At 36.3% G+C, this 17,394-nt stretch overlaps 1 protein-coding gene across 16 annotated transcripts in view; it reads left to right on the forward strand.

Annotated features, from left to right (window-relative positions):
• The window catches only part of PTPRM (protein tyrosine phosphatase receptor type M), a 477,367-nt gene that overhangs the window by 296,004 nt on the left and 163,969 nt on the right, over positions 1-17,394 (forward strand). For 10 of the 16 annotated variants that reach the window (XM_087707256.1, XM_087707257.1, XM_087707258.1 and 7 more), the window contains exons 12-14: positions 4,644-4,917; positions 5,939-5,975; positions 16,933-17,007. In XM_087707256.1, coding sequence (XP_087563382.1) covers positions 4,644-4,917; positions 5,939-5,975; positions 16,933-17,007 — 386 coding nt within the window. The remainder of the gene's footprint in view (positions 1-4,643; positions 4,918-5,938; positions 5,976-16,932; positions 17,008-17,394) is intronic. The other 6 variants (XM_087707264.1, XM_087707267.1, XM_087707269.1 and 3 more) reach the window with 1 other exon arrangement.

The following is a 17,394-nucleotide window of genomic DNA, read 5'->3' on the forward strand; positions in this document are numbered from 1 at the left end:
AGTCATAATATTCTCCGGGTCTAATACTAATACCAGTAACTAATTTTTCAAAACACAGAAAATCCACACTTTTTGTTACATAGGTTTCCTATGGAGCAGAGTCTATTTTAGCCTTTTCTGTTTTGCGGTAAAAGAATTTATGACTGTTGTATTTTGTTTGTATTTTTGTACTTTAGTGACTTTGTGATAAATCCTATTACATATTTCTTCTTAGTGATATGGTATGAATGATGATCCATTGCCTGATTTGGTGTTGGCCTTACTTTTTCTTGCAATTGTAAGCCTGTTACAACTGACTTCAAATTGCTGATAAAAGTCCATTTTTCAAACAAGGGACAGTACTTAAATAATAATTAAAGAAAATTATATATCCAAACACACCATTCGTACTTTAGCAAAGACTAGTTCAACATTTCATAAGTCTGGCATTTTAAAAATGGGATTTTACACTTTACATATGTTGCATTTATTGGAACAGAAACTAGAAAAATATTCAGTCTAAACTGAAGAATCTGGGAATTTAATTGGGCCATAATATAGTTATCCTGTGTTGACATGCTTCCTGCTTTCCTTATATGAACAGAGGCCTCTTGTAGCTTCCTTTTCTGTTAAAGGCAAAATGATTAATTTTTGTCAGGTATAGTGCAGCCCAGAATAATTAAATATTAAAATGTATGTATCACAATGAGCTATGGAAAGACTCTTGCATTTCATGTACTTAGCAAAAAAGCATATTATACAGAACAGAAAGATGCGCAGTTTTGAATCTCCCCAGGCTTTGCTGCAATCAAGATGTAATATAAATTAGGAAGCATTTTTCTTCCCTAAGGAAGTAAATAATTGGTCTCAGTCTCATTGTAAATGCCCTCCTGACAACACAGAGGCAAAAAATGCCTTCACCTTCCATTGACGATCCATTTTCCTTAACAGTGGAACCACAGGGATTTTTTGTCTGTGTGCATAGGAGCACTAAGAAAAGACTTTTCTTGGATCTTTTCTTGGCAGAAAATCCCCTTTGTAAATAGTAATTTAAATCTTTGGAAATATTCCTGTGAAATGGTTGGATGGTCCCAATGAAGCTTAAAGATTTTATTCATACAGTCATGCAGATGCACAAACATACACAAACAAACACGCATATAAACATGCTTTCGTTCAATTTTTCCTCCTGCCAGGCTGGAAGTGTTACAGAATATCTTATCCAAGTTACTGGAGAATTTGTATTGGGTATTTCATCTTTAGAGGATGAAATTAAGCTATCGTTTATTTCCTCCTGTTATAAGACTACATGGGCAGTTTTTCTGCTTTATTTGTGGAGTCCATTTGCAGGAAACTAGAAGAAAAATAATAATTTGGCTTACTTCAGAGATTTATAGCCTCCTCAGTTTGAATGAACAGCCTCAACTTAATTCCATTTGCTGGTGAATACGTTACAAAAGAAAGGTGAAAATAATGAGTTGCAGCATGGATAATTTTGAGGAATCAGAACTTGGTTTGCAAGCCTACTTCTTGCACCATCAACTTCCAATAAAGAATTGAGCATCATCTATGAGAGTCAGTTTGGTGTAATAGTTAAGGGGCTGCCCTAGACACCGGGAGACTGTGAGTTCTAGTCCTGCACTTAGACATGAAAAAAAAAAACATGACCCAGCTATTCTCTTAGAGTCCAACCCACCTCACAGGATGGTGTGGGGAAAATAGGAAGAGAAAATATGTATGTTCACTACATTGAGTTACTGATAAAGTAATAAAGGTGGCATAAAAAATAATAATAACATGAAATCAACAATCAACTGTTTTGAAGGGTAATTTCTTAATACCAGGTTTGAAAGAATTATTGTGAACAAGAGAGCAGAATGCATTCTTTCCAGTGGTGTATTAACCATTAAGCAGACTAACCATGGGCTTAGGGCACTGGGCCCAAAGGGGGTACCACAAAGTTGAGAAAGAAAGAAAAAACCAAGATTTGTATTGTATGTACAAAGGAAGGGCACCAAGATTTGTCAGTGCTAAGGTTACCAGTGAGCCTTAATCCATCACTGGTTCTTTCCGATAGTGCTGAACTATAAGTATAGCATCCCTTATCCTTGGTCATCCTGGTTAGGATGTTGCAAAGACTTAAGAGGATAGGAAGACAAAAGGTTTATTTCTAATCATGACAGCATTTGTTTAATCTTAAACAATCCAGTCAACTGTTTAAATCAATATTAAAAGGAGAGGGGGAATCTACTTCCCTTCCAAATAAGAAAGTATTGATTTTCTTAAAGAATAAATATCATTAAATAAAGATGTGAAGTGCAAAGTAATGCGCTATTATAGCAATAAAACATCTCAAAGATATGTTTGCATGGGAAAGAAAATTTCAATCAGTTGCAATTCTGAAAAGCCAAATTTTCTTCCTGTTGTACTGGAAGAATTAGTAACCAACAAGATCTATAAATCTAGATCAGGGCTACTGTAGTTGCTTCTAATAGTAGCTGTCATGGGCTGGGAAATAGATTGTCGGTATCCCTGAAGCTCATCATTCAAGTACAGTGAAGGCTACTTTCCCATAATTCTAGTTGCCGCCTCTGTGAAGGCCAGGAAGTCATTTTTCCCTGGGTCTCATGCAATCTTTCACAAGATATGCCAAATCTAGACTGTCTGGAAATCAATAAGATACTGGTGAATTATTTTCTTTTCTGTGTTTATTTCTGTGCTGAGATATTTTAAGTACTCATAGAGAGATTTTACTCTAGATAAATTACTCCTTCATAATGAATTAGAATTTGTTAGCATACTTCTATTAGTCATAGAAAAAGGGGGAAAAAGTCCCTGCATATTTTACTCCACTAGTCATTACCAACTATAGGGGACAGAGATCATCCCCATTTAAAGGCCATAGCCAATGCTGTCTGAAGACAATTCTGCAAACGTACCACTTTGGTGGTACATAGAGTACCATTTCCTCCCCACCAAAGTGGTACCTATTTATCTACTCACATTTGCATGCTTTGGAACTTTGCAGGTAGGCAAAGATGGGAGCTCACCCCTTTACGTGATTCAGCAGGCTGCCAGCTTTCCAGCTGACCAGCCCAGTGTCTTAACCACTGAGCTATCCCACCTCTCCCTATTAATTATAAGACATAATAATAGAACACATAAGATCCTTTTTACTCAGATCCCTTGAAGGTGGAGAACTCTTTTTTGTGTTAATTAGGATAAATGATGTCAGTCATTACCGAAGTCATATAATCTAGGTGAATCTTATTTCTGACCCATTCAATAGGTGAAATGCTAAATGTGCTAAAAGACCTAGTGCAACTTTAGTCATCTGGGAAATTATTATAGTAGAAAAGATATATAGAGATATGGTTCAATGGTTACCAGAGCCATATTTTCTTAATATATATCTCACCAGAAAGTATGCCCATTAATAAGATTTCAAAAGAGAGTTCAAGTTATGAATGTAACTCAAAATATCTTGTAACATTCATTAACAATACGAACTCGTTTATACAGATTTAAAACATATAACTCATAGAATAGAGTGAAGTTAACACTGACCTAGGTGCTTATAAGGTGGTAATTTACATCAGGAAGACAGTCTTGTGTGAAAATGGGACAGCAGACAGAATTTAGCAATTTTTCATTATCACTTGGACATTGATAAAGGGGAACAGAAAAGAGCTTTGTAACCTTTCAGTGTTTAAATTATTAAAGAGCAAATATATTTGAGGTCTGGTTGGTCGTAGATCTAATTTATCTTTTTAAGGAAAAGATGAAAAGATATTTTGGGTTTGAAATTACTTTAATCAACTTGTTTCATTAATGTATCTCAGGATGAATTCACATGTTTTGGAGTGCAGCATACACATACTTCTTTACCAGAAGGATATCTTCCATTCCGCTTTACACATTTTTTTAAACTGCAGGCTGAATCTTAAAAAGTATAATATTGAAAGGATAACTCTATTTTTTCTACATCTTTAAGAGCAATATAAAGTCAATTCATGTTCAAATTTAAACAAAATCCTAATATTCTTTATTTCCATTTTCTTAAGTCATTCAGTGTTCAGAAGCTAAATAATTGAATACATTATCAGCACCATTGATGTTTTACTTGATTATGTTTCTGGGTCAAACTACATGTTGCATTATATACTTCAATGCAAGTATGCAGAAAGATTTGAATTATTGCCTGCAGGTTGGGAGATTTAAAACATTCCATTTTCTAATGTACAATTAACTGTTTTTAAGACTAACATAAATATCTCTTCCTCATCAGATTTAATAAAGCAGGAAAATTCTCTCCACTAGTAGAGCTCATCTTTGAAAATGGAGTTGGGGTTGGGGAATGAGAATAATATAGGTATTCCTCATTTAGCAAACATAATTCATTTTATCAACTCCGGCATTAAGTAAAGTGGTGGTTAAGTGAAATCACGACTGTGCTTACAATCTTATTTCAGTTGTCCTTTGCTTTACAGACCTATAAAAGACATACATACATACATATTGTATTTTGTATTGTATGCCTGCGTTGTATGTCATAAACATACAACTATTTATCATAAATTTTAGTTCATATGATTGGTTTTTTTTCAAGGATTCTAAATTTAACCCCATTTTTTCTCATTTCTTGTCTTTTCAACCTTTGCTAGTGTCTACCAAATAGTTGTTGAGGAGGAACGCCCTCGCAGAACCAAGAAAACCACAGAAATCCTGAAGTGCTACCCTGTGCCAATTCACTTCCAGAACGCTTCAATTCTGAATTCCCAGTATTATTTTGCAGCTGAGTTTCCAGCCCACAGCATTCAAATGGCTCAACCTTTTACTATTGGTGACAACAAAACCTACAGTGGCTTTTGGAATACTCCTCTTCTTCCTCATAAAAGTTACAGCATTTATTTTCAAGCTGCCAGCAGAGCAAATGGGGTAAGTGCGAGAGCACAGTTTTAGTGTTGTATACAGTCCATACTTTCCTACTTTATGCCAAAAATGAAACGTTCTCTCTCTCTCCTCACTCTCTCCCTGCTCCTTCCCCCCTCTCTATCCCCCCTCCCTTCCCCCCTCTCCTCCCCCCCCTCTCTCTCTCACACACACACCCCTAATCTATCTATCTATCTAATCACCACTGTTTGGAACAGAAATAAAACAGAGAAGAATTCAATAGTTATATCAATGGAAAAAATAGCAGGAAAATTCTGTTCAAAATGTACTTATTTATACTATTTTCAATTTCCCATACTAAACTGTTCCTTCAACTATATTATCTCACTTCATCAGCCTAAACGTTGTCCCTCATGGGTGTGTTGATACAAACTTTTGGGCCTTTTTCCCCCTTCAAATAATAAGCAAAGCAAGTTAAACTGAAGTACAAAAATAAGTACAAGTCCCCTCCTTTGCAGATCATGTTTTATCTAACAGAAACTAGAATTGTTTTCCATTTTCTGGGCATACCTACAAGAACCCTTCATCTCTTGATAAGCTTCAGTTGTTTCCCTTGACTGTAGAGAATGTTTTCTGCCAAATACTATAATGGGCCATGTCTTACAATGCATTGATAGTGCAGAAATGTGAGATATCATTGATTTTTATTTCCTTCCCTTACATTGTCTGGTATGTTGCCTTGAACTATCTAACTGACTGTAAAGAAAATAAAATATCCCAAGGTCAATGTATTGTCAGAAGGGGGGGGGGGATATCTCATTCATGTTCTAGTTTAATATTAAGTGAAGTATTGATGTTACATGTCCAAGTACATTTTCATTCATTTAACTTTAACAGGGAAATGAACTAAACTAGAGAGCCAATTGTTAAGCACAAGGATGTTAAATAAAATTGACATGTTGTTTTTTTAGCACAACAGTGGTTTTACACCCCCAAAAAACCAAACACTTTGTTATTTTTCCGCATGTAAATCAGCAAATAATCATTTCTTTTTTATCTGCTATAGGAAACAAAAATTGACTGCGTCAGAGTGGCTACTAAAGGTATGCTCCTATTATGTAGCTCTTCTTAGATTTAAATCTGTACCTAATTATTTATATATTGTTAAAAAGATTTACAAAATCTTTTCATGATATTACATATATATTACTTAGATATATATAAGAAATGGAAATGTTGACTACATTTAATATAGAAGCCATAGTCATATGCATATGATTTTTTCCATTTTCCATTTGTGGCTTTCTGATGCTGCTGTTTACATAATGTTAAGCATTATGTATGAGAAATGGATAATACAGTATATCTAAGATGCTAGGAACATGACAGTTTTAACAACAGCAATAAAGTGCATAATATTGTAATGATGCATTTACATTTCAAAATTAATTTTTGACAATTTTGGTCAAATGCTGGAAAAACTAGACTCTGTATCAGAAAACAGAGACTAATCCACACCATCTGGAACATTCTGTAAAAAATAGTTCTATAGAACTATGATTCCAATAAACAATTTAGGGAAAGACTTTATGAACACTATTTATAACAATTTCTTACATTGTGTTGCAAAGAATTTCCGTTGATTTGTGCTTCAAAATTGAAAGTTGGCTTTTTCAGGCATTACCAGAAAAATGTTCTTAGGATAAATGGGATCAGAAAGCCCAAGATATGAATTGTTGTATATGCAATTTTCTTTTTTCTTTTAACATTCTTAGCACATCTCAAACAACATTGCTGACACTAGTGCTACTTATTTTATACATTATTATAACATATATTATTTTGGCATGATTATATGGCTGATATTCAGTTTTATAGAGAAATATAGGCAATTAATTGATTTTGGGTATTCTTCATTATTATATAATCTATATACGTTAGCACAAAGAGCACAACTGATGGTAATGAACAATAATGAAGTTTCTTCCATATATTACTCCTAGTAAAGTAGAATTTTGTTTAACTCTAGAGTTAAATAATTAATCAAGAAGAATAATTTGGTCCAATTTATTATAAATGGATGAAATATTAACAATTGTAATCTGTTTTTTATTTAGAAGTTATTCTGTCAATTGTTTCATCTTTTAGTAGCTGAACTTTTTTTATTCCTATGCTTATCAAAACAAGAAATCTTTTCTGCATTGAAGTTGGTACCATAGCAACAAATAATATCAAAGTAGCCTGTTTGTCAGGGCTGCTTCACTTAATAACCAAGAAAGAAACCACTCAACTTCATTTTGCAGAATTAAGAGGACTTTTACTGCTTATAAGTAAATAGAAGCTAAGCAAAGCTGGATCTGAGCAAAAGCGCGCACAAGCATAGATATCAATACATGACCCATTCCCCTCCCCTTGGTAACCCCAGCCCATAGTCCAATCCAATATCTCCACAGCTGTCATGTGGGAGACATCTTCAAAAATCATCATGAGGTTGGTATGCTGGACAGTTGGCCTTGGCGGGAAACTCCTCTCCCTGCCACATGTGCAGTAGATGGTGAGAACAACTCCCAATTAACAGTCTTCCTCTACAGAATATTTCCCACACCCAAATACCATGCCCCCCCTCCCCGTTTCAATGGCAGCCGAAAAGCTAGCAGCAAAACAGAGGCTGACATCCGGCCCTCCTCCAGGAAAAAGGACATCATCCCTGCAGAAAAACAAGAAAACAGACAAACAACATAACACAAGAGAAAGGGGAAGGGAAAAAGGACAAATCAATCGAGGTCAAGGCTTGTCGGGGTAGGTAGAGTATAATTTATATAGAAGCCGAGGAGCCCACACATGGGACTTATCGACCCATTCAGCATGCGAGGGAGGAAAATGCTTCCATGAAACAAGATACTGAATGCGGTTTCTATGTTTCCTAGAGTCCAAAATTTCTTTAACCTCAAAATGTTGCTCTCCCTCAATCAGAAGAGGGGCAGGTGGAGCTGCCAAAGGGGCACGCAACGGAGAAGTGTGCTCCGGTTTCAGAAGGTTGGCATGAAACACCAGGTAGACACGGTTGAGATACTTAGGCAACTCCAGACGTACTGACACAGGGTTTATGACTTTCACAATCGGGAACGGGCCAACATACTTGGGACCCAGTTTCTTAGACTTCTGCGAGGTCTGGAGAAACTTGGTAAATAAATATACACGATCACCAACTTTATAATCCCTCGGCTTCATTCTCTTTTTATCTGCTTGTTTCTTATGCGCCTGATGAGCCGCATCAAATGCTTGGTATGCCAAGGGCCAGACCTCTCGGAGTTGGTCACTCCACTCGGAAAGGAACAGAACTTGTGGCACCTCGGGGATGGGTACAAAATCATGTCCGAACACTATTTTGAACGGGGTAAATCCCATGCTGCTGTGCACTGAGTTGTTATACGCCACCTCAGCATGAGGCAATAACTCCACCCAATTATCCTTCTGGTAATTGATGAAACATCAGAGGTACTGCTCCAAAACAGAATTAGTCCTTTCACAAGCCCTGTTAGTCTGAGGGTGGTGGGCGGAGCTTAGGCCCTGGGCAGAGCCTATCAACTTCAAAAATTCCTTCCAAAACAAGGAGGTAAATTGGACCCCTCTATCAGAGATGATGCGGTCCGGCACACCATGTAGACGATATACATGTGTAATGAGCAACATAGCTAAGGATTTAGCGGATGGGATCTTGGAACAAGGAATAAAATGAATCTGTTTGGAAAACAAGTCGGTAACGACCCAAATTACAGTATTTCCTTGACTCTCCAGTAATTCGACAATGAAGTTCATAGATATTTCTTTCCAAGGTGCCTCAGGACGGGCCACGCCTTGGAGCAATCCCTGGGGTTTCCCCAGTGGCCGTTTCGCGGCAGCACATGTGGGGCAGCTGGCCACATAAGACTCAAGTCCTTCTTTAATGAGGGCCACCAAAATTGTCTTTTAATGAGATGCAGGGTTTTCACAAAACCAAAATGCCCAGCCATGCGTGAATCGTGGGCACGTTGAAGAACCAGACTCCTAATGATTGCGGGAACATACAATTTAGCCCCAATCCAAGCCAGACCATCTTTCATGGTACACTCATCCGTATGTTGATTAAACCATTCATCAGATTCAAGGCCCTCTTTGAGTTTTGTAACGAGGTCCTTTGTGACCTCCAAATTGGAACCGGTCTGGCTCCTGGTAACAACCGGAGCAGCGAGGCTTTTCATTGGGATGACTGGGTGGATGACACTAAGCTTTGAGCTGTTATATTGAGGAAGCTGGGACAAAGCATCAGCCTAAAGTTCTTTCTTCCTGGGATATACTTCAAAGTGAAATTGAACCTATTGAAGTGTTCCCATCTCATTTGTTTGGGGGATAATTTCTGGGGAGTCGTTAATGCCTCTAAATTTTTATGATCAGTCCACACCTCAAAAGGGTGTTTAGCCCCCTCCAAGAAATGTCGCCATGTCATCAAGGCCCACCTAACTGCAAAAGCCTCCTTTTCCCATATAGCCCATCGCCTCTCTGTCTCGGTTAGCTTCCGAGAGGGGCAGGGTTGTAACTTTCCATCAGCATTTGCTTGTAGCAATACCACCCCCACTGCAACATCACTAGCATCTGTCTGGACCAGAAATGGTGAATCCATGTCCGGGTGTTTTAAAACTGGTTCAGCTGCAAAAAGTCATTCTCGAACGTAGCTTGACATTCCATAGTCCAATTCAAGGGTTTACCCGGTCTAGGTTTGGCCTCCCCCTTTGATTTTAGGAGGTTCGTAATTGGCAGGGCAATTCTGGCAAATGAAGGAATAAATTGACGATAGAAATTAGCAAAACCTAAGAAACTTTGCAATTGTTTGAGGGTGCGTGGGGCTGCCCATTCATTGACCGCTTGGAGCTTTGCTGGGTCCATCTCTATTCCATTGTGGGAGATGCAATATCCCAGGTAATCCACCTTCTCCTGATGAAATTCGTGTTTAGACAATTTAGCATATAGTTCTGAACAAACTAGTTTCATGTGTTCTTCACGTGTTTCCGTGTAAATAAGGATATCATCAAGATAGACCATCATGCCTTTGTAAAGGTGGTCATGCAAAACCTCATTTATTAATTGCATGAAAACGGCTGGCGCCCCCTGTAGTCCAAATGGCATTACGCGGAATTGAAAACAACCAAGAGGGCAGTTGAACGAAACCACTCAACTTCATTTTGCAGAAACCACTCAACTTCATTTTAAGAGGACTTTTACTGCTTATAAGTAAATAGAAGCTAAGCAAAGCTGGATCTGAGCAAAAGCGCCCACAGGCATAGATATCAATACATGACCCATTCCCCTCCCCTTGGTAACCCCAGCCCATAGTCCAATCCAATATCTCCACAGCTGTCATTTGGGAGACATCTTCAAAAATCATCATCAGGTTGGTATGCCGGACAGTTGGCCTTGGCAGGAAACTCCTCTCCCTGCCACATGCGCAGTAGATGGTGAGAACAACTCCCAATTAACAGTCCTCCTGTACATAATATTTCCCACACCCAAATACCATACCCCCCTCCCCGTTTCAATGGCAGCCAAAAAGCAAGCAGCAAAACAGAGGCTGACACTGTTAGTGATGAGATTCAGCTTTCATTTAAAACATATGCTAGTTCATTTTATGTTATAAAAGCATCCTTGTGAGTATTTTGTAAAGCTTTTGAAAAGCTTGTAGAGTTCTCAGAGATATAGGACTGGGGCCCAATGTGTAGCACTCCCTTCCAGAATGGCAATAATTAAGGCAAGATTTTAACCATGTTTTTGAACGAAAGTTGGCTCCTTGGTATCTATTTGTCATCCTGTTGATTGTAATGTACACACCAATAAATGGAGTCCTCTAACCTCAGAAATTAGGTACATATATGAAATTGACTGAAATCTCATAAGATTCAAAATAATTCTGCAGAAACTTTATTCCTATAGTAGTCCAATTGTTATCCTTTTTAATGCAATTATTTAAAATATTTTAATTGTGTTTTTAATCCCTGTGATACATTTTCACAATGCAAATAATGTCTGAATATGCATTTTACCTATGGAGGAGTATTAACACAGGACATAAATATAATTTTTGTGTTATAATACAGACATTATTTTTTACATAAATTTTAGTAATAACATTTATTCTTTACTATATTCTGGTAATATTCTGACCATACTAATTCTGCAAGGGAAACAGAAGCAAGCTTTCTGGAAAGAGTGTTTATAAACAAAAAATGGGACAACATAAGATTTCTCCAAGAAACTTCATTTAATATATCTTCTCCAGCTGAATTTTGAAAGGTTTTTTTTAGTTGCTTATGGCAAGCTGACTGCAGTGAAGATAGGATAGTTATATTATCTGGTTATACTGTGACTTAAATAGAAATTACATTTGAATAATAGTTTTTGATGAATAGTACAGTACAGATAATCCTTGCTATCTGACTGCCTCATTTAGCAACCATTTGAAGTTTAAAAAATAACTTCCTCAACTTTTTTTTCAAATCCTCAACTTTATCACCATCACAGCATCTCACAATCAAAAAATTGCTATTTATGTGTTTCGCAATAGGTTTCTGACAACCAGAGTTAGTAGAGAAAGCATATGTTAAATAGTAGGTTGTTGTCACATGATCTTTCAATTAACAATGGAAATATTTCACTTAACAACCAAAGGGGGAATAAAATCATAAGGTGATCATTTTCATATAATTTTGTCTTGGTGATCACTGTGCCTAGCATTCAAGTTTCCAGTCCCAATTGTGGTTGCTAAGCGAGGAGTACCTGTATATAACATGCTAGTAACATTTAACAGTTGGTGGTGTTTGTGTGTATGTGGACCGTTAAGTAATCTTGTTCTAGCAAGAACAACTCCCTGCAGTTTTTGTGGTAGGATTTTTGGATGAGGTTTGCCATTGCCTCCTTCCTAACCTTGAGAGAGTTGACTGGCCCAAAGTCAGCCAGCCAGCTTTGTGCCTAAAGCACTACTAGAATTCAGTCTCCTTGTTTCCAGCATAGTGCCTTTAATATTATATTAAATTGGCTCTTTATTTATTACAAAGGTTCCATTAAATGTAAGATGTGAATATTAACATATTTCTTACTTACTTGCTACAGTAAGTAAATTTTTGTGTTTGTTTCTTGCACATCATATTATTCTGCTTTTGTATAGGTGTATTATAGTTTTACTAAAAATATAATGTTGGTAGCAGAAAGCAATAGCACTTAGATTTATATACTGCTTCATGGTGCTTTACAGCCCTCTGTAAGCAATTCAGAGTCAGCTGATTGTCCTCATTTTACCAACCTCGGAAGGATGGAAGGCTGAGTCAATCTTGAGCCACTCAGAATCAAACTGGTGTGAGCAATGAGTTAGCCTGCAGTACTGTATTCTAACCATTGCACCATCATGGCTCTTGGTTAGAGTTATTGGTCATTGGTTATTTGCTTTTATTTCTGCAATTTTAGGTATTCATGCTATAATGACAACAAAAATATTGCATCAATTGAATTGATTGTATCCATGACAAGGCAACTCTTTTTCTGCATGAGATTAGGCAAAAAAGGAGCAAGAGCCCTTTAGTCTTCTTTATTTGATAGTTCTGGGAATCAAGGCACAGTCCTGTTTAGTGTATAACATCAACATGCCATTAATGCTTTTGTTAAGTTTTTGTTAAAATGATAGATTGATTAATTCAGATTATATTTGCAGAAATAAAATAGTTATGTCCCAGAATTAGGAGAAAACTCACTAACACACAAGCAAGAGGTGTTTACTATGTAGAACAATGTAAGGTCAATCATCATTCAATCATAATAATTGAAGTGCTTCTACAAATATGAGATATGTAACTAAATACTGTATATAAAAACATTTTTATATTCAGTAATTGCAATGCCAGAGAACCATACCTGTCTCCTTTCATGCTTAGGAAATCAGTTATAACAGAATAGAACAAGAAATAAACAAGATGAAAAGAAGCTTCTCAAATAAATTATTGCAGATAGAGGCTTCAGTGACTTCACTACATTTGATGAGCTGTATCTGACATTGTCCATACATTTCCATTTCTCCTGAGAAGAAAACTATAAGTTGTACAGTCCCCAAAATTTATTTTACGAAATATTGATAACTAAGGATTGAAGCATTATGCATTATAATGAATAGTGTGGAGGCACACATGCTTTTTTGTCTCCCTGAATTATTGCCATTTAAATGAAAAAAGGGAAAGAAATAGTTTCCAAATGGATTGATTTAGTTTCATTTGGTCGATCATCAAAAGTATAAATACGGAAATTAATTTTTTAGGAAATGCTGCTGCTTCTCTATTTTTGTTAGGATTGCTACATATACATAAAGAGAAATTTGAATAAGTTGAAATTCTACAGTACAACTTACTGAACATTATATTTACCTTACATTTATAGAAATATGAGCAGTTGTTTCCTTTACTAATTTTTATTTTTATATTCTATTAATGTATTTTTTTCCACCCAAAAAGAGAAATTTGAGTAAGTTGAATTTCTACAGTACAACTTACTGAACATTATACTGTATTTACCATACTTTTATAGAAATATGGGCAGTCATTCCATTTACTAATTTATATTTTTATATTCTATTAATATCTTGTTTTTCCACCAAAAAAAAAGTTCTAACTCCAGGCTAGCAATAAGAATAAGGATAAAACAAAATATCCAAATGATATTATAAAACATAATAAATGTTACTGTTTTCCTCTATATTTTAAAAATAGGTGCATTAGCTTCCTAGTTCCTTCCAGCCTAAGTTGTTTCTGAAATAGCAATTGGAAATAGCAATAATAAACCCTCAACCACACTATCACACTTTTCCCAGAGAAATAAAACCATAAATGAAACTATAGTTTTTATATTTCTAGAATAGTTCGAACTTTAAGAATCTATGTCAGTCATAGAAAGAAACCTAATATTTTTCATTACATTTTATTTAAGTATTTTATCAACAGTCTTACACAAGTTACTATATCCCAGTATTTCAGACTTACATGGAGATATTTCAAAATACTACGAAATAGCAATATTAAATGTCTGCACATAGAGAATAAAGTCATTTCTTCATTCATTGCTACATACTAATTTTAGTCAAACATATCTGTATAAATTTAAGTTTTCATATAAACCATTCTTCCTTAATTTTCAGGGTTCTTTTAAGCCATGTCAAGCCATGCTGAATCTGACATTTAAAGTTGCTTTATGTCGACCCCCTCCTCCATCAAATACATCATCTATTGCATGTCTAAAGGCTTAGGAACAATTCAATATGAAAAAAAACTTTGAATATATATTGCAAATACTGTATGCCTGCCATTTTAAAGTCATTCTATTTATAAAAGAGACAATACTTATTTTTCTGTCATTATTAATCTACAACTGGATTTAAACAGATGTGCAACTTGTTATTTATATAATAAATTGTAGTAGTAGTAGTAGTGTTTATATTTATATACCACCCAATTGATAATGACTTATTTTGAGTTTCAGATTCATAGATAACTTATAACTCACAGCTCTCTTAAAATCACTATTACAGAAATATGGCTTTTAAATTATGCCTTCTACTAACCTTGTTTATAAATCAAAAATAAGAAAAAATCCCATGGATATTATCATACAAACATTAAAAACATACAGGAAAAAGGAAGACACAAAATACACCGAAAAGAAGTTAAGACAGACATGAATTTTGCAAATAGCCTTTATTTGTATGTACTGTATATGTAATATTGAGAACGTGTCACTGAGGGAAACCTATACTATTGTTAATAACAACATGCTCCAAATCAGTCTTCCTTTCACCTCAAACTGCTGTTTACAAAAATCTTTCAAGAACATAGAGGTAGGAAGATCCATCAAAGGAATCATATAAAATGATGGGTACAACTGGGCAATCAGAGTCTGATAGTTTTATATGCATGTGATTCATGCATGCATGATAAAAAGGAATAAAATTTCAATCATCAGATCATGCCTATTGTTTTACTCCCCCCCCCCCTTCCTGCAGGAATGTCTGTCTTCCATTCAAGTGTCTCTGGTGCTACTATCCCGTTTTGGTTCTTAGCCCAGCTAGACATTTTATTTATTATAGATAGTCCTTGATTTATAACTGTAATTGGGACTGGAATTTCTGTCGCTAAACAATGCCATCATAAAGTATGCTATCATATGATCACATCGGTTAATAATGGCAGTCAAGGCATTCCCTATTTCCATCAATGACTGAATTCCAACGGCCATTAGCTGAAGATCCACTCCAATACAAACAATTTTGGGCTTGATGCCTCTGAGTCTAGAACCTTGGTTCTTCCAAGGAAAGGGACTAGATCCTCTTCAACTCCCACCAATTGCTTGTTCCCCCCTGTCTGCCCTTTAGCTGCCCTGAATCCTGCTTGAGGGGCAGCAAGCAACCCAGGACCACGTGGCTCTGGAACTGCTTGCCACCTGGGTTTCTTGGCATGAGTGGAAACCTCAATTCCCCTCCACATCCCAGCAGTGTGCTATGGCGTGAAGCTGCAGTTGCTCTAGGAAACCAGGCCAGGCCAGCATTAATGTGTGGTATGAAGTTGAAGTTATCCCAGATCCAGCATAGCAGCATAGCATCCCCAAGCTTAGTTCTATCTGCAGTTGCCCTTGCCACCCTTCATTCCAAGGCCCCTGATGTCCTGCGCTCTGCTGACCCAGTTAACCTTCACCATCTTCTTGCTCCGTGCTGACAAAACATGTACACACTGACCTTTGTGAGACAGCTGCTGGCCATGTGAGCGCATCTTCAGGTCTCAGCAGGAAATCACCATGCATGACCTAGAGAAGAAAGCCTGGTGTGATCAGCGGTTGCCTTGCAAAGATTATAGGCCAGTCATATTTGATCAGCAATGAGACCCTGAAGACAATGAAGGTCTTCAGCTGGGATATCAGGGGTCACAAGGTGTAGGGAGCCAAAAGGGCATAGATGTGGGGGGGGGATATTAGAGGCCCCTGTGATCATTAGTGTGGATGGACTGATAAGCACTCAAATTTTGATTACATGTCTATGATCTGTGGGGATGCTGGAATGACTGTAACTTTGGGGAATGGTCAGAAATCCCTTCATTCAGCACCATCGTAAGTTCTAACTGTCACTGAACAAATAGTCACTAAGCAAGGACTACCTTATCTGTAGGGTTCAACATTTTTAACTTAAGATACAACTAAGTTTTCAAAGTAGGAGGGTGTTCACAATATTTTTTAACATAGGAAACATACTATTTTAAAAAAAAAAGTATATAGGATAAAGACCACTGAATTTAAGAATGCTCATATAGTAATGAACATGGATGCAACTACAGCCTTTCTGCTGATGTTTTAAAGACACTTTATTTATGGATTTATTCAGTTTATATTAATCCCACCCAAAAATTCAATACAGACCATCCAGAATATATATATTCTGCTTCATTTATTTATTTGTAAACATTATTTTCAAAGAAATTACTTTTATTTATTTGTCATTGAGTTTCAAGGTAGTTCAAGGTAGTACACATAGAGGCAATTTTAAAGGTATTCAAAGAACATCAGAAACTGGTTTACTTTGCTACAGTTCTGTACAATATATATGGTTCTGTGTAACTGGATGAACAAATATGAGTGAAGAATGAATTACACTTGTAGTTATTCAATAGACCTACTGAAATTTGTGATTATCTTTTTACAGCAGCTATGATAATAAAAATATTGCCATGTATATATTTCAGTTCACATTAACCTTTATTCACGTAATTGTGTACCCAGACATTTTTCAGTTACATGAAGAAATTAATTAGTCTAAATCATTCCTAACAACTAACTTCCTTCCGTCCTTCCTTCCCCCTCTCCCCATTTCTTCCTTCCTTCTGTCTTCCTACCTCCCTCCCTTACTTAATCAAGACAATTAAAATGGAACAATTTTTTTCTTGCTAGCTTAGCTTCAGTCTGGCTTTTTTTTCCCATGCATGCTGACCTGGAAATCTTCCTTTGCCTTAGCTGCGATAATCGTGACTCAGCTTACAACACCATACATTCGCATCGCCCCTGCTGCAGGTGACGATCAACTAACAGGTCAGACATTCAAGTACAGACAAGTCATCTTACCATTTCCATCTTTCTTTATTTTTACTTGTTTTCTTTACATCCTCATCATTCTTTGCTTATCGCTGGTTTATAGAATTTTTATAACAACTCTTACATCTGTTGATCATTTGCTAGATATTGAAAAGTTGAACACCTATTCATGGTTGCAAACAATTGGGCTGCATGTTTCATTGTGTGTTTGGACATTGGGTTAATTCCTTTAGAGCCTAATACTGTAAATAATTTCATTTGCCTGACATTCCAGCCGCTTATACATACTCCAGGGCTTTGTCATACATACATATACAAATTTGAAATTAAAGAGCCATTTATATATCGGGAAAGTAAATGCTGAATTTCTTTATTCCTTGTGTC

This window comes from Thamnophis sirtalis, unplaced genomic scaffold (genome assembly GCF_051295495.1).
Source record: "Thamnophis sirtalis isolate CommonGarterSnake01/CBP01778 unplaced genomic scaffold, rThaSir2_p1.2 scaffold_2, whole genome shotgun sequence".
In the NCBI taxonomy this organism is placed as follows: domain Eukaryota; kingdom Metazoa; phylum Chordata; class Lepidosauria; order Squamata; family Natricidae; genus Thamnophis; species Thamnophis sirtalis.